At 38.7% G+C, this 26,037-nt stretch overlaps 1 protein-coding gene across 1 annotated transcript in view; it reads left to right on the top strand.

Annotated features, from left to right (window-relative positions):
* The first annotated feature begins 3,453 nt into the window (after positions 1-3,453).
* tox (thymocyte selection-associated high mobility group box) overlaps positions 3,454-26,037 on the top strand; it is a 49,739-nt gene continuing 27,155 nt past the window's right edge. Inside the window, exons 1-2 of the mRNA XM_078264841.1 lie at positions 3,454-4,112; positions 21,234-21,299. Of these exons, the coding sequence (XP_078120967.1) occupies positions 4,008-4,112; positions 21,234-21,299 (171 nt within the window). The 5' untranslated portion in view covers positions 3,454-4,007. The remainder of the gene's footprint in view (positions 4,113-21,233; positions 21,300-26,037) is intronic.

Below are 26,037 nucleotides of genomic sequence, written 5' to 3'. Positions count from 1 at the left end.
AGTTTAAAAAACTCACATCTTAGGCTGCATTTTGGCGAAATGTGTATAAAATGATGCACAAAACATCTGCATTCAGACTATATTCTTGTTTGTATATAGAGATAGAGCATCTCAGAAACCCTAATTAAAATTAAATGTTGCTCTTTGTCACGCAAGGTAAACACTAGCATTTTTATTTTTAATTCAGCATTTTGTTTACCTAATAAACTTCTTTTAGCTGATAACCTCAGGTTTCATGCACCTCCTCTCTCACACTGGAAAGCTATAAAACCTAAAGGGCTGGCTGTTTTTACCCAGGAGTGGATTGCTGTGCTATGAATCTATAATGTAATCCCCCGACATGAAGAGACACACATCATTCAAATGCTACAGTAGATTACTATTTCAACCCATCAGATATGTTGGAAAGCTCATGCATGGGAATCTAAGAACTGTATGAGAGAGAGAGAGAGAGCGAGAGAGAGAGAGAGAGAGAGAGAGAGAGAGTGTATTTGTTTGCTTGTGCATGTGTTTTATATATATACTAATGCATGTTGACATGTATATGGTGCAGCACAGGTATAGAGTGTATATGTATATGTTTGAGGTGTGTGCTTGCATGTGGGGTTTATAGTTGTGTGTGTGTGTGTGTGTGTGTGTGTGTGTGTGTGTGTGTGTGTGTGTAGTAATTAATTCTATATGTGTGTTTGATTGTTTTAATGCATATGTGCATGTGGTTTAGTGTGTGTGTGTGTGTGTGTGTGTGTGTGTGTGTGTGTGTGTGTGTGTGTGTGTGTGTGTGGAGTTTTATAGAGAGGAACAGTGTGTGGGGGGGAGGAGAATGTGCAAGTGAATTATGTCTTTTTCAGAGGGGAGGGGTGCATATATGTTTGTGTGTATGTGGGGGAAGGGCGGAACGCCCACTGTATGTATGTTCACTAAGTATGTGTGGGCTGGTTTGTGGCGTGTGTGTGTGTGTGTGTGTGTGTGAGGGGGAGAGTGAGAGAGTGTTTGAGAATGCATGAAAAAGAGAAATACATTTTATGATACCTATTTGTGTGTGTATAAACTCAGCATTGTATGTGCATTTTTATGTACTTGTGTGTCCAAGGTTATGTTTCCAAAATGCACGTGTTTTCAACTATTTAGAGTATAATTATGTGTATGTCTGCAGGTAGTTTAAGTGTGAGAGATGATATTTACATTCGATATGCATGTGTGAGCATCTGTTGAAGTGTACTGTATGTGTGTGAATCAGTGAGATGTGTGTGTGTGTGTGTGTGTGTGTGTGTGTGTGTGTGTGTGTGTGTGTGTGTGTGTGTGTGTGTCCACGTGTGTGGGTGGGAGGGAGAGAATCTCTTTGTTTATGTGCATTTGTGTATTTATTTCCAGATAATGGAAATGTGGTGTTCTGTCATTGAAGACCATCCAAACATTCATTTTACTTTGGCTACTGAGTATTAAATAGTCTCTCTTTCTCAAACACACAGTCTGTTTCATTGTTTCATCTGAAAAAGCAGTTTTTACACACAATATGAATTTTGCTGGAAAAAAAACCCCGCCTGAAGATCATATGCCAACATGAATCTATGTGATTATGTATGCAGGATAAAATAAAAATGTGTGAAACATTGCGTTCCTCTTTAAGGCATTAATACTAAGGGTGTGGTTATGCACCAAAACCAAGTTGTCCATACCAAGGCTATTTTGCAGTGCCACCGTGGCTCCGTCCAACGCTTAGTGCCACCCATGACGATGTGATTGGTTTAAAGAAATGCCAATAAACCAGAGCACGTTTTTCTCCCATCCCAGGATTGATGTGTGGACTAGCCAGACCCTCCTCCGCAGCGCTGTGAAGGAAGGTCTGGCAATGCGAGACTAGATTAAACCCAAACCACGATCTTTTTTTAAACTTGTTTTGATGCCTAAACATAACCAAACTGCTACCTATGCTACAATGTTAAAGACATGCTGAAAATCACGACCTTTAAGTTTATAAACCGCGACCGACGTTCTGTGGTTTAGATGTGAGGTTGTATTTCCACCACCGCTACAGGTGCTACTTTATTTCATTTTAAAGGACAATTCCGGGCGCAAAATGAATCTAGGGGTTAATAACACATGTGTACCGAGTTGACCTTTCTCTGGGATATGTTTTCATGCTAATCGAAGGTGTATATACCTTGAAACAAGCTAGCGTGAACCGCTGACTAGCTTAACGCTAGGCATTCGGGGCACTGGAAGAGTAAAAATAGATCGCTATTTTATACCACTAACAAGGCTCAAAATACCCCTCATACCCCAAGGTATACTCTTCTAGTGCTCCGAATGCCTAGCGTTAATCTAATCAGCAGTTTGCGCTAGCTTGTTTCAAGCTACATACACATTTGATTACCATGAAAACATATCCCAGAGAAAGGTCGACTCGGTACACGTGTTCCTAACCCCTAGGTTCATTTTGCGCCGGAATTGTCCTTTAATGAATCTGTTGGGCTTGAAGTCAAATGAGATCTTGGATTGCTCAAGGAACTGTCGACAGGCAGGAAGATATGTGGCTAAACAACCTGTAGGGGAGGAGGAAACATTTGAACTACTAGCAGAAACTGGAAATGCAGGAATGGAAAAAGATGCTAAAATGTCAAAAGCTAAAATTTGTTAGCTACCCCCCCCAAATACAGTGACCACAGCAGACTATACATAGGCATGCCCTACACTATAAGTTCACTGTAAAATGTGTGTGGTACTTCTTTCTTCTTTATTTAAGTTGATGCAGAATGCATGCACAATACCAACTAAAACATTTGCAAACTTAAAACTATATTGGATTTTGCTGATTGTACTTGGGTTGTGTGGAAATTGTGATAAAGTAATCAAATTACCAAGGACGGATGGACACACAGTGGGCCTGGGTTTGGGGAGTGTATTCTGTGCAGTATTAGCACCATGGACAGCAGACACATTAATAATAAACATACATCTTTTTTGCAATCCTTTCTTTTCTTTTTTTGCTTCTATGGAATGCTGACTGTTAATTTATAAAACTCATCCCCTACTATTGAATTACCCATTCACTCACTCAAAGTTCAGTTTATTTAGACCAACACCTGGCTGGACCTATTTTGACACTCTCTCCACCTCTAGATGGAGCACATTCTGCCGTTCAGCTCAGCTCCTTTGGATCCTGTTTGTCAAGATTTACGCAAATGGATATATGTCGTTTACTTTCAAAATAAAATGGCTTGCCGAACAGGATTCTGCGACACTGGCCTAATTTCTGAACAACACACCGCTGAAATGTGTGATTGTAGTTAATGTAATGACTTCGTGTACGGGTTGAATGAGTTCTGTTTGCTTTGTCCCTTTCAATGTCTTGTTTTTCACATAGACACGTGACAAAATCTGCGCTTTTGTTTTGTGAGAGATTGTACGTCCGGGTTTGTTCGGCTGACTCTTTCTAACTTGATGCAGCAGCTCTTTGTATGACTGGTCCGCGAGGCATCTCTGTACCGAGCACACGCGCGGCAGCAGCAGCAGCAGCATCGGAGGAAAATTAAAACACAGCGTCCCAACCAGGGACAGACAGGGTCCAACAACGTCCCATGTCCGAACCAAACACCGCCACCTACAACGTCAAAAGGAGGGAAAACGACGCTTTTCAAAGTGCACTATTGCCGGTTGTTTTTAACGCCAGGTATTGAAGAAGTGGGTTCACTGGGAAGTTTACTAACGTTACTTAGAGCAGCAGCATGAAAGCCGGTGTGGACAGGAGAGCATCAATCTAAACTTCACTGACTCCATAAACTTGGTTTAGGTTTATTTCGCCGAACTATCTGCTTGAAACCTGCATTATTTTCCAAAAGAAGCTTGCTTTTTTGGACCGTGGTTGTTTCTCTGTTTGGTCGCTGAGGGACTCGCCAAAACATATCACATTGTAAAAAAACAACAATAAGGTTATCAGACATTCACAGAGATAAGAGAAGAAAGAAAGTCGAAGGGGGACAGACGGAGAAGTGGATGTATATTGAGCCATGGATGTAACAGTTTACCCGCCTCCACCTCAGCCTCTGGCCGCGTCAGACCACACCAGGCTTGGGCAACTCTCCTACCCTGACCCGGCCTTTGGTACCAACAAGGTAAGCAAGGAAAGAAGAAACCTGCATACGCTACTTCTGTTTCCCATTGTCTAGAGATATATATATATTTTCTATTACTTTAGCTATCTTATCTCTCTGGGTATTCATGCTTCTTACCCTGCCAATTAAGTGGTAATTAATTGCTTTATTATACTCCACTTATTAACGCAGCTGTTGAAGGCAACTACATTCCAGTGTTACTCGTTTATTTTGATCACATCCACTCAATGGATGATACAAAGGTTCTAATTTTACTCCCCGTTTGTTGTCAGTGATGTAATGTACCGTAGTAATGACACCTTTAATTAAAACTTCACCACTGGTAATTGAAAGGTAATTAAGTTTAAATATGCACCGCATTACAAGAGTTAGGGTTAGAATGAAATACATGGCAAGTAAAAGGGTGAGGAACATACATTGTTAGATTTGGTATGCTTAAAATAGTTAATATTTACTGAAGTTGTGCCTCTCTCATTTCTATTTAGTGATACTTAGGGGTAATTGGTGTCTGGGAAGCTCTGCTGTCTTTCTTCCTCCGGAGCTATGTCAAAGGTCAGGGTCAGATTCACAACAGAAACATACAGTAGATAGATAGATAGATAGATAGATAGATAGATAGATAGATAGATAGATAGATTGATACATAGATAGATAGATAGATATATAGATTTTCAGAGTTAGGTGTCTGGGTACCTTAGGACACACAAGACCAATGGGACCGTGCTCATATGACAGTGATTAATTGCTTAATTATTTAACTAGGTGCTGCTGATGAGTGCAGCTATCAGGGTATATCACAGAGTATTAACCACTCTTCAATCTTAGCACAATAAAATGGAACACATTCATTTTGTTGTTTGGTTGGAAAAATGCAATTTCCTAATATTTAATATAGATAGATAAATAAATAAAAATACATTTATATTATGCGTACACACCAATGTTAAAATATACTTTCGAAATAACTTGAATTCACTAGTTTTACATGTCAAACTGTGGCAAGCTTTATTGACATGACACGCAAATATATTTGTAGGGATGTAAACCGAAATAGCATCACGTAATAAAGTAAAAAGAATTCATCATGTACATAATTTTAGCACTGTGGGACCCAAACTGAGCCAATTGTTACTAATGTTCGCTGCTGACCCAAGGGTTATTAACATGTACAGTACTTGATGGGCCACTTTCTTCTATTTTGCTGACTGCTTTTAAATTATAATCTATCTCTGTCATGGAGTTAGCGGATCGAATGATGTCAGAATATACTGTCATCACTGAGTGGCTGGTGTACAATTTAATGGTTGATTAGATTATTAACAGGCCGGTTTTCTGATCCTACCCTGCCGTCTCACATTTATTAACTCACAGCATCACTACACTACTGAGGAGCTGCTTTTCCTCTGTTGAACCCCTCAGCAACAACAGCGTGTTATTGTGTTTCCAAAAACTTTGCTTTAACCAGAGACTGAAAATAATGGACAAAGCTTCCAGGCCTGCAAAGTAAAGCCAATGCGGAAGAGCCTTAAACCTGCATTCTATCTAATATAGAAGTCTATGAGAAAATGACCCTACTTCTTGCTTGATTTAACATTTTCATAATGAGTTTATGGTCTCAATCACTACTTCAAGTCTTCTTCAATACAGCATGATGTTCATTTAGTAAATTATGGTCCCATTTATTTTAAAATAGACGATAAAGCAGGGGATGCTTTAGGGGCGTGGCTTTGCGCCAAACTGGTCAATCAGGACCGAGGCTTAGCAATGCTAACCATGATACCGTGTACAATAAAATAGCCGTGAACTTGTTTTTGGCTGTCCATGTTTTCATCTTAAACTTAACCCTCTCACTGTGTGTTTTCACTTCATCAAAGTTAATTGGGACATTTTAGTCGCCTAGAAATGCACAGCGTTATATACAACGTTCTGCTAACCAAGCTAGCTAGCTACCGCTAGCTTTAGCAGGTAACTTGGGGGAAAGTTTGCCAGTTTTCTGTTCTGCCGTACATGTTTATGAATGGCGCCAGTAGCCGGAGGTCCGCGATAACCCGCCAGTAAATATCAAAATATCTGATTGCAAAAAAACAAGATGGCAACACCCTTATCACCAAACTTGAGGCTTCAAAACGGCAGTCCACAGACCAATAGGTGACGTCACGGATGCTACGTCCACTAATTTTACAGTCTATGGTTCAAACTCTCTGCTAGAGAGCGCCTGCTTAAGTTCCACCCCTGTCCTGACTTTGGTTCCATATTAAGTAGGCTACTGATTTTATGCATGTTTTGGGTATGTAGTTTGCTTTTAAGTGTGCTGTTAATGTACACTACTGTTTGTTACATGTGCAAATATCTCCATATACCTCCTTGAGTGGTCATTTCAGAATAAGAAAAGTCTGCTGTCTGCTTAACAGCTGTTAAAAAAAAACATTGAGTGTGGACAGACAGAAGATCTTGGATAACAAAAATTTAATTTTGCCTTGTTTGGAAAAACATTTTGCTTTGTGATATGTAATTGCCAGTGACATTCTGAAGATACAGTTTGGTGTCTGACAGAGAACAAATTATGATTTCTTGGATACTATATTATTGAAAAAAAACAGTACAGTATGGCAATTATTATATAGTAGATACTTGGAATTGGGGGGGGGGCAGCATCTGATTTCAGTTTTGTAGCTGACTGGACCTCTGACCTCAATAAGTGCTGATTGTGCATGAACGGAATATCACATCAATGTCTTTATAATGTCTTTTTAGTATTTCACTGTTTTTTTATTTAACTCTCAGTTAGGGCTGTGCAAGTAATCAATATTGTAATTGTGATTACGATTTTGGCTCCTAATATTTACAAAACCAGATTAAGTGAAAGAAAATGATTATTTTGTCTTGTGTTCTGAAAGAAAGAAAAAAGTTCTAAGTAAGTATTACGGGAAATTTCACAGTTCAAGGTGTTTTCACTGTTGATTTGTTAAACTGTTTCACTGTTTTTTTAAGTTCAATAATTGCAACATCTTTCCAAAAGACAATGAGTAATGGTGTTAAATAATCGTGATTTCAATATTGACCAAAATAATCACGATTATGATTTTTTCCATAATCGAGCAGCCCTACTCTCAGTATTGTCTGTCGCGTTAAATGACTACACTCACTGTGCTGTATGCCATATCTGCTGCTTGGCAGAACAAAAATTGCTTAGAAAAAGCTCAGAATCTAACATATCATTCAAGAAATGTTGTGCATACAGAATCATACAGTATTGCATTGTGTTGCTGTCAGTGAGTATATTTGTTTCAGAGAGAGGGAGGAGAGATAGCAGATAGACGCTGTGGATGTAGAGAGTGAGCGAGCTGTGTGGTGTGGTTGGGGGTAGGGACTGAAGAGAGAAGGAGAGAGAAGAGGGTTGTTGGGGGTAGGGATGTTGTAGAAGAGAGAGAGAGAGAGAGAGAGAGAGAGAGAGAGAGTGGGGGTGGGGCCACTAAGGTTTGTACAAAATTTCTCTCTCTGTGTCTTTTGATTCACGGTTGTGTCGGCCTGGTAGAAGAGATCATATTACTGTGTGGGGGAACAGAGAGAGAGAAAGGCATAGCAGAGTAAAGAGAGAGAGAGAGAGAGAGAGAGAGACAGGAAGTAGGAGAGTAGAGTAGGAAGCACAGAAGAAACTAAGTGAGAGAAAAAACAAAGAAGTGGAACAGAGAAGAGAGTGGTTGAGCGAAAAAGAACGGAGTGAGGCTGTGTGTGTGTCCTACAGATGTGTTAATGTAAAGACATGAAACCAGTGGTGGTCTACATTTTCTGAACAATTACCTCCGAAAAAGCTATACTTCACAACAAATGCCTCATTTCCATTGCATGGTCAGGCTCAACTCAACTCACTTTTGATATAGGCTCTTTTCTCTATTTCATTTTGTGGCTGCTATTGACGGTAGCTTGGCTATTTAAAAAAAAAAGGGCAGGTTTGTGCAGGATGTCCCATGTCGTGCTAGTGACGACGATTCTCTCCAATCAGTGGTTTGCAGTGATTACCTCCACTTTCAAGTATCAGCTTAGCTTGACTGGAACATTGACTGAGTGGTGGTGGTATCAAAAGAAGTACCAAGTACCAGGTACTATCCACAACCTTTGCTAATAGAAAACTAAAAAAGAGTTTAGAATAGCCGTGCCGTAACATGCAGTTGAAATGCGGATATAATGTGGCCTTGATTTGGAACTATAATAGATACGCGAGAAAATCAGATATCACGATATTCTTGACCAAATACCTAAATATCGATATTGCGGCGATATTGTAGGGTTGACAATTGGTGCTTTAACAAAATATCTTCACACTTAGATTTTAGATAAATAATCATCAGTAATGTGGACATAATGTCTAAGTGGGGAAAAGGCAAATAATAGAACAGCTAGAACAGTCTGGTAAGTTCAGAAAAAGTACATCACTTTACTGTAATGCAGCCTTTAAAACCAGTAAAGGACAACACTTATGTCATATCACGATATTACGATATCCAAAATCTAAGACGATATCTAGTCTCATATCACGATATCGACATAATATCGATATATTGGCCAGCCCTACGCTAATGTTGATACATTAGGCATACATAAGCCCTTACCGTGCTCGTCCTCCACACACACTCAAATATATATAGTATTGCATTGCTATAATTAGGGCTGGGTATCGTGATACGATACAGTGAATTCATTACCGGTTCTTGAACCAAACTTTTTTCGATACCAATTAGAATATAATAAAACCAATAAAATCCATTATAACAAGAAGAAATTACAACAACTTTAGACTTAAAACATTACACATTACGGTACAATTTTTATTTTTCACTTCCTTTACACCTTTGTGATGCACACTGTAGTCAAGCCTTTCATAATACAAACACACAGACGTGAGCCCCGTCTCTGTGCGTAACGGAGCCTCTATGACGTGTAACGTTAGACAGCCAATCACATGCATTATTAGATCTTGGTACAAGCATGCTGCATGCTTATTGGCTCACTGACACTGATGAGATTTGCTCCTTAGGTATTGAAATTTGGTTTTAAATGACATTTTTTCGCTACTCAATACTATGGAGGCAATTCGGTCGGTGCCTAAAAGTATCAAAGTTCGGTACCCAGCCCTAGTTATAATACCTTGTACTATTGCCTAGTTTACTGCATCTGAAGGAAGCTTTACGAAAGAGTAATACACCATATTCAATCACTAAAGAAATGACATTATATACTACTAAAGTGCCACTTTTATGTGGTTATGACTCTAAGCTGAGCCTCCCAGACCAGACCCAGACAAAAACCTCATAGTCTAATCATAGTCTGAAGATGCTGGTAAACATGGGGGCAGTTTTGTCAGGCGACCACATGCTGTGTGTAAATCTACAAATTATTATCAATGTTGTTCCATTGAAGCAGTTGGTTGTAATTCAAAACATATATGCTATATATATTTCTATAAATCTTTTCTTTTTTTTGCCTAATGAATCTCTTAGTGATCTTTTAACATGTATACAATCTTAAAATCATAAATAAAGTGTCAGACTCAGTGTTGTGGTGCACATGCACAGTTAAGTCACATGGAGGGCTGGTTGGATGAACTGAAGTGAGTGAGCCCTGCTGAGCTCTGATTGGACGACAGTGCTCATAATGAGTCTTCACAGACGTGAATAGGAGCAATTCATTTGATACAGAAGTTAATTGATTGTAACATTACAATATCACGAGGTGACTTTAGCATCTGTATGAAATTACGCAAGTATTTTCGGTGGAACAGTTTAAATACATAACTATTGAATTAAACCTTGTGAAAGAAAGGACAACAGAAAGCAAAAAGAAGAGAGGTGAGATGAATCAGGGAGCATAGTTGAGGAAGGGAAATGGAGGGACAGACAGAGAGCGCTAGAGAGAGAGAGAGAGAGAGAGAGAAAGAGAAAGAGGGCCTAATGTAAACATGATGATTGTGAAAGCTGGGAGAGGTATTTCTAAAGCAAATAGAGAGGAAGAGAGAACAGGGAGGAACAGAGTAGGCCTTAGTAGAGAACAGGAAAATATAGATTGAAGGAGAGCAGCAGGAAAGTAGTAGAAAGTAGGACAGGATGAGATTTTGAAAAATGTACTCAAAACTTGGTAGAGGCGTTACAGCAGGTCTAAAGGACAGTCACACAGTCATCTGAAGTCATGATTTCTTTTCAAATCATGCAAATAATTGTATTAGTTCAGCAGTATGGTGTTTAAATTACACTCAGATATGTGCATGGCTCTGGTGTAGTATGTAGCTGAAATGATGCTGGTTTTAGCTGTTGTCAGTGTCCCACTGTCCCACTGAAGTTTGGCGCTGTTCATTTTCCATGGGACGCTAGCGAATCGCCTCTTAAAGGGTTATGGGATGGCAGGTGATGTGGGACTACTTAGCAACACAAAAATAGGTAGGGATTGAAAGTAAGGAAACCTTAACTTCATGCAAATGGATTCAGTATTTACCTGCCATCTCCATAGTTATATGCCGAAAACTAACAAAGGGAAATGTAATGCAATAGTGTGACAGGAAGTTTAGTCTACCCTAAAAGGAGAAGATTATTAGACTGTTTAGACGCACGTAAAACACGTGGGATTGTGTGTGTTTGTGTGTGTCAAATTCTGACAAACAGCAGAGGACAAAAGCAGGGCGCCCGTAAATTACACCAAAACACGGTAGAGACTCAGCATATTTTTTTATTACATGACTACTTTGGTACAGACATTACCCGCCAGTGTGGGAGATCGCCTTCCGAAATTTACTTGCCAAACAGGTAAATCTACCCACATTTGGGAAAGTGTTTATTACAGAAGTGTATTAAAGGTTCCTTATTTTTGTAATGAGAACAGTTTAAACCAAAGTTGTCGGTGGGCGAAATGCTACCTCAGTCCTCAGCAAGAGGCCTTTGACTGTCTCCGACACTTCCTCTCCGACACACTACTGTTGGTTCAAAATAATAGAAAAGAAACGTTCTATTGAAGCCTCTGCTGCTGTTCACATAGCATTTTATAAACCCTGCCTCCACCCCAGCAGCCACTGTGAGCTCTGATTCTACGTCACCTTGGATGACAATTTATCACAATTAAACTTGGGGTTTAGTGTTTACCTGCGGGCTACACTCAGTGTTCATGTAATAATAAATCTGCTCCACGCTGTCATTTGGCTGACTGCTTACTGTATATTATGATCACTGGCAACTAGCCATGGCTTTAACAGGATGATCCACTCGAGTATGAAAAATAATGCACCCTACAATAAACCCTCACAGCAATACTACCATTTTTAAAGAACAATTTTTGTCAGTCAGGATTACAAAAATGTATTACAATGGATTTGCAGTATATTTAAAATGGCCCGTAATGTATCAACAACGCAATCAGCTTGTCTGCTTGAATGCTTCTCCCGATGATATATCTGCAGATCGCGATTTCCAAATGTAATTGAGATTTTTTTATTTTATATTTTATTTATTACTCGTTTTCAAAAGATTGTGAAAGTTCACTACAGCAGTTGATCTTATTTTGTTCATTATTTAATACTATTTAAACATGTGAATACATCTGTTATATTATTTATTTCAAGGGAAATCCAAAATTTTGACAGTTCAAGGCGTTTTCACTGTTGATTCAGTGTTTTTTTTAAGTTCAATAAATGCCACATCTTTCCAAAAGTCAACGAGTAATCGTGTTAAATAGTCGTGATTTCAATATTGACCAAACTTATTGTGATTATGTTTTTTTCCATAATCGAGCAGCCCTACTCTCAGCTATTTAAAAAAGATATGAAGTAGCCTCCATCAATAGTATCTTATCTTATCCTTTGGCCCCTTCCTGGTGTTTTTTTTCTGTATCACATACTCCCATTGTCCCCTCCTACAATTTTCTAACCAGCCAAAGTGTCGGCATCTCATCTAATTATCTATCAGAACACAACCAGTCAATCTGTTTGTCCGTCTGTCCATCTTGGCTGAACAACTCGCCAGCCCCCACTCTCCCCTCCCCTTAAGCTTGCTGTTGATTGGGTGACTTTCATCACTGTTGCTTGTTTTTTGGTGAATCTGAAAGCGTTTCAGTTGGTTGAATCATCGGGACGGAGCGATGAGGGACTCCTGGTTGGTGGAGGGATGCCAAATGGAACAGATGGGCGGAGATAGAGCGCTGTCAGGAGAGACTAATTATCAGGATTTCGTCTCCAAAACAAACATATTGCAATCAAATCACATACTGCAATCATTGCTGCATTGTTTTGTGTGTGTGTGTGTGTGTGTGTGTGTGTGTGTGTGTGTGTGTGTGTGTGTGTGTGTGTGTGTGTGTGTGCTGTATTAGTGACAATAACTTGGATCAATTAACTTGTGGTGGAAGAGATTGGATCCATTCCTGAGGAATTATTCAGGAGTTGTTGCGGCCCATTTTTCTTTAGCGCTCGGCTTTTGGTCACGATCATACAATGATAAGTGGTGGTGTAATGCTAATTACTGTGGATAGAGTCAAATAAATAAGTCACATTTGAAAGGCCCAGCAATATAATCCTATCTGTTCTGCTCAGTTTGTGGGCAAGTTTCAGTCACAAAAATGTTACTCAAGAGTAAAAAGAAGAACTTTGCACTGCAAATCAGCAGTCGAAAAAGATAACAAGTTTAGCAGTCTCAGTAGGCGTATTAGGGGACCAGAAACACTTTAAACTGTGGTTTGACATGAAGTTAGAAGCTAAAAAACACCTTGCTTATGCAGTCCAGTCCTTAAGCACACTCCATCAGAAGTACTTGTCAAATAGCTTCTGAAACTTCCTCCCTCCACACCTTTTAGATGTTTGGGTGACTGTAATTTTGCGAAACCAGCAGTTCCATATCCACACCCACTTCACTCATTGATTGGCTCGCTGGGAGGTAGAGGGTGACACATGTCGAGTGGATTTTCACTCCTGTCCCATCCAACTCCTATTCCTGTGAAAATAGGCTTTCTTCTTATTAGAACTGCATATAAAATATGACGTATTGTTATTATGATTCCCGTCTCGCCCGCTCTCGTCTCAGTCACGTGATGCAAATTAAAATTGACTTCCATCCCGCTGGAATCCTACAGGAATCCCGATACCCACAGGATTCCCCCCGAAAATGTCAGCCTCTACTGTGCATGGTGAGAAAGTAAGCAGGGTTTGAACTACTCTCTCTAGCACCATTATCCCCGTATGTAACGATTATCACGTCTCCCCCCTCTATGACAGTCACATTTATACTCTCTTCTACTTTTGATCAGTGGCAAAGGTAGCAAAGGTGAAGCAAATCAATCGACCTCAGCTTTGTACTTTTTCTAAAACAAATCCTTAGCAAATCCTCGTTATTCACTGGTGGATAGAAAATATTTCAAAAACTCCAAAGACAGTTTTGTACACGGAGATTCATTCAGATTTTATAATTTAATTAGGCATAGTTCACAAATATTTGAATGAAAACCCTATCTGTCTTAACTGAAAGTAAGAGATATACACAAAAAGTGTTACCCGACACACACACACACACACACACACACACACACACACACACACACACACACACACACACACACACACACACACACCACAGTCCACACTACTCAGGGTAGACACAGTTTAGCCAATAAAACTTGGTTTATATTGTTGTCATGGTGACAAAGATAAGACAGATAAACAGTTGCTGAGCTGAACTACCACAGCTGTGTGAATCTCCCTCTTCTCTCTCTCTCTCTCTCTCTCTCTCTCTCTCTCTCTCTCTCTCTCTCTCACACACACACACACACACACACACACACACACACACACACACACACACACACAGTTGCCCATTAGTCTTCCTCTCTCTTTCTCCATCTATCTCTCACTCTACAGACTTGATTTATATTCCCTGATGCCGTTTAGACCAGTCTAGCCAAATAGTTCCAAACTCGAAAGTGATAAAAATGGTCTCCAGCAGTCTTTTTGACATATTTACACAAAGATAGCCTCACAACCCAATTTATAACTATCCAACAAAAATCTGTGTGTATGCTGTTATTCTGTCTGAGTTAAAGTTGAATCAGATTCATCATTTAACGCTTTAAAATCAATTTCTTTCAACAGTGAGGTCAGATAAGTGCTCTTTTTTCATTATTTTTCAGTATCTCACCTCAGTGTCAGAATTCTTTTACTTAATAACAAGATTTTGGGTCTGAAGAAAAGGGTGTAAAATCACACTCATCCAGTTTACATCTTACCCCCTAAACTCACTTTCTCTCTTTACCTGTTTCTCCATCTCCTTATCTTATCCTTTACATTTAATTCCTCCCAACCTCTCCCTCTTTCTCTTCCTCATGCTGCTCCCTTTTTCCTCAATACACTGTATTTCTCTCTTTTCCTTTGTCCTTGTCTGTCATCCTAATAGTCTCTCTCTCTCCCCCTTTCTCCCCCTTCCTCCGACCCTGACCCACTTAGCTGGCTGCTTGTTATTCAAACCATTGCTTTACACACACACACACACACACACACACACACACACACACACACACACACACACACACACACACACACAGCAGCAGCAGCAGAGATGAGAGAGTGAGAGACAGAGGCATAAAGGGGGGAGAGAGAGAGAGAGAGAGGGAGAGAGAGAGAGAGAAAGTAATTTGGTTTGGCTACAATTCTTGCTATCCTCTTTAGTTCTCTCACTGTAAGGTTGGCAATACACACACACAAGACACGTTACAGCATGATTATTTTCATTATTGATTAGTCTGCCGAATATTTTCTCAAATTAATTGATTAGTCATTTAGTCTCTCAAGTATTCAATTTACTGTCATATGACAAAGAAAAGAAGCTGACACCAGAGAACGTTTGGCAGTTTTGCTTGACCAATTCTATTTATTATATATAATATTATTAGTCAATTATGTTTCAACTAATTGATTAATTGACCCATTGCAGCTCAAACATAGATTCATGTTTTTTTTTTTCTGCTTTGGAACTTTTACCAATACATAACATTGAGACAAATACACCCGAGACACATCCGCGGAATATTAATGACCTACTGAACTGAGCCTATAAGCACCGGCTGTGACTTAGAAGATCTTTATTTCTCTGTGATGGAAAATATGACAGCAGTGTTTTTGGGTGTTACAGCATATTCAGATTTACAAGGTGGTAAAAACAGTAAAAATTACAAAGATTGTTTTTTTAGAAACCATCTCATCTGTTTAACAAATGCCAACCCAAAGAAGATCACAGGATATGAGACAGGCACGCATTGCGCTAGAGCCCATGCAGCATTACACATGTCAAAACAAAAAAATATTACATCTGACCACCTCATGTTTCATGTTCGAAGAAGAACTTTTTTTATTAAAACTTGTGTGTGACAAATGTATTTCAAAATCTAAGCTTTGCCTAGCTGCGATGATTAGCAAACTCTGAGTAGCAAACTCAGATTTATATGTATATTTTTAAAAATCACGCATGGAAATGTACATAAACAAACTGTTGCTTCGAGATGCATCGATAATCGGTTTAGAATCGAATCGTCGGCCTCGGAATTGAATCGTGAGGTGCCAAGAGATTCCCACCCCCATGTCTGACACGATGATTGAGGGTTTTTTGTTTGTGATGAGTACGTATTTGTGTGTGCATTATACTGTATAGTATAGTACAGATAGCTGTGACTGTGTCCGTTGTAATATAAAAAATCGGATGGAAATTGGATTAAAGGAAATCTTTACTGCCAAAGTTTAGATGAAAATAACTTTAAAAAAAATACCTACAATACTCCAGACACATAGTTGAACTATATTTTGTGTTCTACTTATTTTGACACTGGTGATAGATCCAAGAGTGTTGTGGCAAGATAACCTGCGTTACTGTTTGCTGTAAACCAGGGCTGCAACTGACAACTATTTTAAATATGGATTCATTTGCCAATTATTTTCCTCAGTTTATTGTTTTGAAATGTAAGAAAAAACAGCAAGAAGAGTGATTCAAATTTCTGTCTAAAACTCATATATATATATATATATATATATATATATATATATATATATATATATAGATATAGATAGTTCACTGTCATATATGACTATACATTAATTCACATTTAGGAAGCTGTAACCAGCAAATGTTTGGCAATTGTTTCCTTTGAAAAATGACTAAAAGGATCAATCAATTATCAAAATAATTGCAGATTAGTTATTGAATTAACTAATCGTGCAGCTCTACTGTAAACTTCAGTGGTCAGGGTCGTCTTCAAGTAGGAATCAGAACGACCTTTGGATGCATGGCAACATAAAATCTTGGTGAAAATATTTTTAAATGGATTTTGCATCTTCTAAGAAGAAATATTACATGGATAACTAAACCGGACTTGAACCATTTGCTATATGGCAAACTAGCTATGATTTACATAATCAGACCAGTGGTGTTTCACAGCACATCAAAACTGATGCAACATTTTGCCATCAAGCCTTATTGTTTTTAATAGGCAAGCCAAGATGCACTTGCCATAATCTGCCCATGTCCTCGGCAGATTATACCTCTAAACGTTCAAGACAGTTTTGGTTGAAACTGCACAATCCCAATCTCAATCCCGATTGCATCCCGAATATCGAGTGTTGAGAGTCCAGTCATAAATGAAGCTTACATCTGCTGAGACCCCTCCTCTGTTTGTCCGTCTGTCCCTCCCAGGACTGATGAAGAGTGTGATAGGTTCCAGGCTGCCTCTCACACTGAGCGCTTGCTGAAAATAAATCATCACTCTCTCTCTCTCTCTTATGTCTTTTTTCTCTGTTCTCTGTCCTCTGTCCATCTTATCTCTTCTCTTTTGATAGTTCTTAGCTTGAGAGCTGTATTTGTCCAGGGGAGAGCAGCAACACATTAGCCACTTAGCTTACCATCTACAAATGACTCTATTTTGTAGCCTGATTCGGTTTACGTTAACATTTGTCAGCATATTTGGCAATATGTATCAATGTCAAATAGTTCTAAAAAAGAGTTTTGTGTGTTAACATTTGTTAATTTTTCATTTACAGTTATTGATGTTGAGAATAAAACCACAGAACTGGACTTGATCTATTATCTACAATCTTTGACCGTCAACATCAGGCTAACGTTAGAGATATAAACTTTAACTTTTCAGGTTAAGCTGGTTTAGATAAGGGTAAGGGCAGGTGGTCACACTGGCTGTGCTGGTGTGAACCGATAATACATACTGTAGGGCTAAATGGATGCATGCAGCACATGAGGTGGCAGCTATGATATCTGAAGCTATCAGCTGATCTCCAAACAGTGACTGGTAGTGCGACAGGTAGTGGATCCGTTGTGATGATGTGTATTACATGTAAGGTAAAATAAGTTACTGTCAAGCAGGCAACACTATAAACATGTTAAGCTGCTGTATTTTAGGATACATGTAACCTATATGTAGCCTTTAAAGGTATAATCCAGGACTGAAACCCAGAGAGGAAGGATGAATATCAGACATACAGACGAGAAAGAGAGATTCAAATCTCATCCTCCGCTCTCACCATTCCTCTTACTCCTCTTATTGTTTCATATGTGTATATGGTCCATGTAAAGCATCAAATTATAACAGTTAATTATATAAGCCACACTGAGAGTGTATTATGTCCGTCACAACACTGTTGTAGCTTTCTGTTGACTCTGTAAACGATACCTCATTTGCATAATACCCAACAGCTGGCAAACGGATAGGGCAGTTACACCTGTCTGTCCACATGTCCACCTGTGTTTGTATTTGTGTGTGTGTCTGTGTGTGTCTGTGTACATGACAGTGCTTTGCTTCTACCCACCTGTTCAAATTTTGTGTTGTGTTTGTCAACCAAGACAATGATTGTGTACCTTGGATACCATGAGTTATTTGAATATGTTTGCTGGTTTGGTTTCCTGGTGTGTGATGTAGGGTTTGACCAGAAATAAAGGGAGATCTATATATATATATATATATATATATATATATATATATATATATATATATATATATATATATATATTATATAACTAATTGTTATAGCAATAGTCAAATTAAAGGTGATGAACACTGGCACTGCTATTGGTAACTTCAATCTGAAAACTGTAGTATCAGCTGCAGAAAATATAAATGGTTTCTTCTACTCATGTTCCACAAGCTCTGAACTTGGACAAACTGCTTTTAACTTTAGTGCATCTGACTCCTGGAACAAATTACAGCGCTTTCTTAAAATGAAGTCACTTGTGCCTTTTGGACAATTTAGAAATCTGGTTTTAAACTTGAAAACTTCTACTTGTACTTGCTTTACATAATTGTCTTTTATTTTGTATCCTAATATATTTATCAGATTTTATTTATAAATGTTTCAATTCAGAAAGTTTTATTGTCTTTTTATCTTTCTTATGATGGTGCATTCTCTTCTCTGTTGTTGTTTTGTTGTTGTCTTTGTAATTACTCAATGTCATTGTAAATGAGGGTCGCCCCTCAATGATCTTTTGAGTTTAAATAAAGGTTGAATGAAGCAGAAATAAGTACTCACTAGTTTCACCTTCTTAAATATGAAGATGTAATGCTCTTTTTTTTGCCATGATAGTAAACTGAATGTCGTTTTGGGCTGTTGGTTGACTAGTTCAAGCAATTCTGTAGGACCATCATCATGGGCTGTTGGATAACAGTATCTTTCACTATTTTCTGACATTTCACATATCAAAATGATTCATAGATAATTTGAGACACTAATTGGCTAACTAATCAAATATGAAAGCACTTATTAGTTGCAGCTCCAAACATATGTGTCTGCATTTGAATGTAACAGGACTCATTAGTTTTTTGTACATATTCACATATTTTATCACTGTGCTTTAGATCATAAGTAACAATTATTTTCTTGATTAATTATTTTGTTAATCAGTTGTCTCTGTATGTCAAAACATCATGACAAATGCTCAGCACCAGTTATCAGCCCAATGTAATGTCTTGAAATTGCTCATTTGAGATAATTCAGTAGCCTAATCTTTTCAGCATAACTTGAATGTTGCCCAACCTGAATGGGATGTGTGTTTCAATGTCAGGTCTTCACACACTGGGGTTCTCCCTGACTCACACAGTGATAGAAATGGAGAGGAGACAACACTTTTGACTCGAGATGGGTCATTATGACGAGCTCCCTTTTATAGTACACGTACAGTAAACGTGTTGACCACAAAGCTAAAAACATCTTGCATTAGCAAGAATTGTGCCAAAAGCAATGTGCTTCTGCAAAAGTTAGAAACAATGAAATGATCTCTTCTTCATACTAGGGGCTAAAACGTAGACTAAGACTACTGAAATTTCTTTAGAATTAGCAGCTTTTAAAGGCAGACTGATCAGCTACAAACAGTATATTCAGTGGTAGGAAACATCTACCATACATTATTGTCTTTAAGTGAAGACTTAAAGGTGCTCTGACGTTCAAAGTATTTAAAAAAAAAAACAAGGCTAGCTCGCCCCTCCCTCCTCCTCATACCGTCCCCCCCCCCTCCCTTCTGTGCTTCCGTGCACTAACCCCCCCAACCCCAACCCCCAAATCCTTCTTGTCGGTTATTGGCTTGAACGCTGGAAGACTGTTTATTATGTTTCGTGGTGCAGGTTGGCCAGTTTGTTTTTGTTGCCGTTTGTGGAGCCTAGGCTGTCTACAGAGACCGCGCTTTTTTTTACAGTGTGTTCAGGGGACAGGCAGCTAGCAGATAGTGAGGAGATGTTTGTTGTATGTGACAAAAAATGTTGTAGCCTAAAAAACGTGTGACATTAGAGCACCTTTAATTTAATAAATTAAAATGAATAATTAACTAAAATGTGTTTCCTGAGAGTATATATTGTAACAGTGCACAAAAAGTAACCTTTATCATATCAGAAAGAGACAACACAGGCTGCTCAAAGTGAGCATGTGATATGGTGATATCAGAAGCTGTCTTGTGGGTACCTATGGCATGCACAGGGACATTCAAACTTCTTTTTTGTATCAACTATTGCTGTTTGTCTGTAGTGTAGGACAAATAATAGCTAATGGAGAAAGGAGGAAATATAGGGGAGATGAGAAACGGAAATGAGGAAGTAAAAGTTCATTTTGCTATGTAATGTATATTGTAATTGGATACAGTTTATGTTGATAGTATACAAGACCGCAAGATAATTTCCTGTAATGGACAGAAAATGATGTTAACGGGAAATGATGTAAAATGTACACTAACTGATGTCAATCACACTGTAATTTTGGAATGTTACTGTCATTTAACAATCAACAACAGCACAATCAAAAATTAGGATTTAATATACATACTGACAATTTGAGGTATTTGATTGGGGAACTTTTCCAGCGTGAACAAACTACATATTCCAAACCTGCTTTAAAAAAATGTAGGCATATAAGTATATTTTTTAGGATGTGAACATTTTGTATACTAATACACATATGATTGTATAATTGAATCTATAGTTTAATATATTTTATATAAGATAGCGTCTTGATCACCAGTTGATGAGTTGAGACTTGTGAGTACTTATTTATTCGCCTGTCATCATGTGGGCAAGGTATACTGTGAGGTTCTCTCTGTGATTTTGAGCTGGAATTTGTTTTGCTGCACAATATCCTTCAATCTAGTCAGTTATGCCATTATCCTGTTTGGGGGGGGGGGATTGGTTTATGGAATGGGAAGTGGGAAGGGTTTAGAGGAAAAGCAAGACATTACACCTGGCTACTAAGCACATGTGGATCATGATGTCTGAGATTCTGTTGATTCTGTTAATTGTTTGGTTTACAGGCGGTTACCATAAAATAACCTTATTTCAGCCTATGTGTGATGGAGATGGACAAAAAGTCTGCTCACAACAGACATTGTTTCTGGAAATGAGGGCCAGACCTTTACATGTAACAGCCCTCACTTAGGTCACAAACAGGGTTTTCAATATCTCAAAAGAGATGGCATACAGATAGTGGACTAATCTTTCATACTGGCTGCTACCCTGTAATCTGTTACCTCCATCTTCACTTCGTCTCGTCTCCTTGCTGGCTGTTCTCTGTTTGCTGTGTGTGATTATAGTTTGTTGACATTGTTGCTCTTGCGTTTTTGTTCTCTCCAGCTGGATGGGGACACCATGTTCCTGGGTATGCCAGAAGCAGGCCTTGACTATGCCTCATCTAATCAGGTTAGTGTTTGTGTGTGTGTGTGTGTGTGTGTGTGTGTGTGTGTGTGTGTGTGTGTGTGTGTGTGTGTTGTTGTTGTGTGTGTGAGACATAGACAGAGTGAGGGCCCTATGAAGCTCTTTCTCTGACTAATTACATTAAGCTATTTTCTAAATTACTTGTAAAGGTGTTGAAACATTTCCCAACTGAATTGGATGTGCTTCACACGCGCAGATATTAATCTTTGCGCTCCAATTCAACAATTGAGAGTTGTACAGGCAGCTGCGAGCGTGAAACAAAACATAGGGAGAGGGAAAGAATTGCACCATGCGCCCACGAGTGTCTGCTTTGTGAGCGCTGGAGGGCATACACGCTCTCGCTGGTAAATTCTGCTCTCGAAGTTGATTTCTGCTCGCCCAAATGAAACTGACTTTTGACATTTTGGTGGCGGAATCCAAGGGAGGCACTGGCCCTCCTATGATTGGTCACTTTCAAGGCGATCCCACCCACAAACCTCCTTTGTCTACCTTGATCGATAGCTATCGCTCATGAAGCCTGGACTTGGTTTCCCGGCCGATGAAGTGTGTTTCGGTCTTTATTAACGATGTAGCGCAAGATAGCACCGTAAATGAAGGACTGTATAAGTCTCTCAGCTGTTCTGTTGTTGGGATATGTGCGAAAAAAGAAACCAAAACATGTGATATTTATGAATGAATATGTTGCTGTTTAGTTGATGACATTAGGGTGAGACATTAGTTCATTAGTCCGTATCAGCAAGGATTTAGATATTAATTATAGCAGGACAATGAAAGAAACAGTGAGACAAAACCATGTTGTATCACCTGTCAGTAGACACCTTAGATGTGGTCTCTGAGGCTTTAATAAACTACTTTCTATTGTGATCATAGGTTTTATTGTACTTATTGTAGTCTAGTCTAGTCTAGAAATTCCGCCGTATGGCCCTCTTTTACGTTACCTTATGCTTTCTTTGTGTTGTAATTTTAAACCCCGGTAGATTCAGGAGGACTATAGTTAAATGCTCCTCAGATCTCTGCAGGGTAAATCCAGACAGCTAGCTAGACTATCTGTCCAATCTGAGTTTTCTGTTGCACGACTAAAACAACCTTTGAACGTACACGTTCCACCAAAACAAGTTCCTTCTCGAGGCTATTTTGCAGCGGCTCCAGGGCTCCGCGCGGCGCCTAGCGCTGCCCAAGATGATTGTGGTTGGTTGAAAGAAATGCCAATAAACCAGAGCACGTTTTTCTCCCATCCCAGAATACTGTGTGGACTAGCCAGACCCTCCTCCGCAGCGCTGTGGAGGAAGGTCTGGCAATGCGAGACTATATTGTACTTGACAGTTGGGAATGCCATTCAAACTAGGGATGCACGATATATGGGCAATCATTTGGTATCGGCCGATGAGTAAATATCGAGTATATATAACAGTGATGTTAATATCGGTTATCGGTATCGGCCAACATTTTCATATCGGTGCATCCCTAATTCAAACCCAGAGCTCTGATGAAGAGCCCTTCTGAAACATCAGTAGTACATCAAAGAGTAGAAATAACGTTAGCATTATGCCCATGTTCAGATGAATTTACAGTGCAGTGCATTAATGATATTATTTTACAGAACATTTTTGTTGATGCTTTCTATGTGATCATTTGATCATGCCACACTGTATCTTTGAGCTCACCTTTAGCTATTTCAGTCTTCACAGTTATTTCCGGTTGCCTCAAACCAACCTTTCCTCCCATCCTGTTCCACAAATCAATATCACTTACTGCACTCAACCTGAGGCACAGAAAGCATTACAACGATTTTCTATCTTGAAGCTTTCTCTTTTCTTACACAAATAGAGAACTCCTGCAGTACTGTGTAGGGTTATTGAGCAGTATGAGTGGATTGCCGCAGGAGTTACTTACTAAATGCAATTCTGGCTTCAAAAGTAGTTCCTTTATTTGGGATGTTTGCATAGAATTAGTTTGTTTTTAAAGCAATTTACTATTAATTGCCTTTAAAGTCTTGAAAAATGGCAATAGTTAAGTGCTGAATATAATTATTGTTCTTGATTGTATCTTGTGTCACGTACACTTTTAGTTTCTGTTAATTTACACTTAATTGTAGCACAAATAGTTTATTTTTGATAAAGGAATGACGAAAAATTTAAAATACAAAAAATTGGATTATTTGAATTTGATCTATATGTGATAAAAAAAACGTTACTATTCGTTACTATGTGCTGTTTTTTATTATTTATTCATGTATAAAGCTCTGAGCACTAATCCTGTACTGAACACATACTAACGCCAGTATGTCAGTCAGAAATCACTGTGACTCTCTAACCCCATTCACACAAAGTTAAGAGTAACTGCATCTAAGAAGCGTTCAAGACAGATTGAAATCCGAGACGCATTCCCGCCAGATGTTGAAAAAGTGTAAATGCATCTGCCTCTCTCCAAGATGCACATGTAATCTTTATTCCCCCTCTGGGTGTGTACCTATGTCAGTAAGCAGTCTGTGGAAATAACCACTTACTGCCTGATTTTCTGAATCTATGATCTGTCTCCTCTACCCTCAGGAGCTAAAGTTACATGAAAATTGCACTTAAATGAGTATCTGCTCCCTGATCCATTCAGACACTGAATGACTAAGACCCACTACAGCTTTAAGTCTGTCTCTTCAATGTAAACTGCAGCACAGTTAAAAGAAAGAAATTCACTTATCTTTCACTGCTTAGGTCCCAAACCCCAATAACTTAAACAGTGAGCTGGGCTTCCTTACAGACTTCACCATCCTTATTTGCCTTTATTTCAACATTGAAAATGTATAGTACAGAAGTGGCTATACTGAACACAATGGGTATTAATCAAACTAAGAAAATTGGGTAGACTTTTGTTCAGCATGGCCTATGGTTAACAATTAAAATGTTAATTGTAGGATTCCAATATTCATCTCTAATAAAAAAAAAACATTATGGCCAGAGGCCAAATAAATGCAGATTAATCCCGCTGAGACGTTAAACTGTTGTTTTCCCCAGGTTTGTGGAAGAGAGTTACGGTAGGTGCACGTATTTGGCAGGGGGTTTAGGGGTCCTCCCTCAATAAAACTTTACGGCTTTCAATAAAAGAAAAAAATGCAATTTCACATCATTACAGACTATTATTATTACCATATCTGTGTCTAAAACATTGGAAACGCTAGAGCAGACAATACATAAATAACAAAAAAACAAAAACTTAAAGACAAAGCTTTGTAAAGAAGTCCACTGGGGACCAACTACAATCATTAGATTTGCGAAAAGTCATTGTTATTTAGTTCTGATGCTCACATTTATTCGGCTTAGGTGGTGCCCAAAACTGCCTGGGTGCTGTGCCTAAGCCTTATAATGGTAGGGAAAACTCTGTAAACAGAACAAGAAGTGTAGAGAATGGATACATGGATAGAAATTTCCACTAGAGAACATTGCGTTCATTGCATAAAGTAAAGTCAACGTGTAAGGGTAGTTGATGGTGTATGTACAGCTGTCGCGTTACGTCACCTCAGTGCGATGACCAATGTATTAAAGATCAGCTGTTTTTAGATTACTAAGCAACAGTCTCGGAACAGCACTATGCAGCAGACACTGTTTTATATGGCTGTGGGAGTAACTGCATTTACTATGTAGTTTCCAGAGACCTAGAGAAGCCTCTAGAGAGTAAGATGTGTGTTTGTTAGCACAGAATTACCTCACCGCCAAGCAAAGGCAATATTAATAAGAAACAGCACTAGAGATACATTATTCATAGAGCACAATGTAGAGAATATTGTGTGGTATAGGAATCTATGATTTGATGTTTTATTCATAGTGTTGTGCCATAAGACGATGGGGAGTGGTGTGTGGAATAAGAATTTATGGTTTTATTATTGAAGTACCATTGCTTTCATAAAGTCAGAGGTTGGTGTGATGAATGTGACCAATATTAGTCCAGTCTGACCCTCACACTCGTCATATTTTAAATTGTTAATGGAGCAGCAGTGTGATATTACTGATCTTACCCTGAAACAGGGAGAACGAGAGGTAACATTACTTTAAAAGGAAGCGGCTCGATGAAACAATATATCAAGGTTTTTGCCAGGCCCAAAGGTAAATCAGCACCACCAAAATGATAAGAATTGAGATCAAAAATAGCAATTCAAATCCTCTTCGACTGTGTTTAATAGCAATTTACCAAACAACTCTTGAAAAGCAGAACATAAACTTGAATAGGAGCACTTATCTCAGTTTTATCGTCCAGGTTTTATTTCCTCAAGTGTTATCAACATTTCTGTTTATCAAATTTTCTGTCAAATAAGGTAACACAAACTTTACCGTGTTCTTTGTCCTAGGTTAGCGTTTTTGCATGCTAGCATTTGCTAATTAGCATTAAACAAAGTACAGCTGAGGCTGATGGGAATGCCATTCGTTTTACAGGTATTTAGTCACAAACCAAACTATCAAATAAAATGTTGACCTGATGATGGTGTTGAGGAACAGATCGCTAAAGTGATTATACACTTCAGTCTGAGGGGAACATAAATGTCTGAACTAAATTTAATGGCAATCCATTCCAATAGTTGTCGAACCATTTTATTCAAAACCTCATGGTGATGCCAGAGGAAAAGTCAGGGGCTCATTAGGATTCATCCTCTGGGAACCATGAATGTCTGGAAAGGTTACAAAATCAGCACCTACCAGCACCTATAAAGCCCACTAGTTTAGTAACTGTTTAATCC

The sequence above is a fragment of the Sander vitreus genome, chromosome 12 (genome assembly GCF_031162955.1).
Source record: "Sander vitreus isolate 19-12246 chromosome 12, sanVit1, whole genome shotgun sequence".
Taxonomy (NCBI): domain Eukaryota; kingdom Metazoa; phylum Chordata; class Actinopteri; order Perciformes; family Percidae; genus Sander; species Sander vitreus.
Note: the sequence above shows the minus strand (reverse complement) of the source record. Positions and strands in the feature narration are given on the sequence as shown.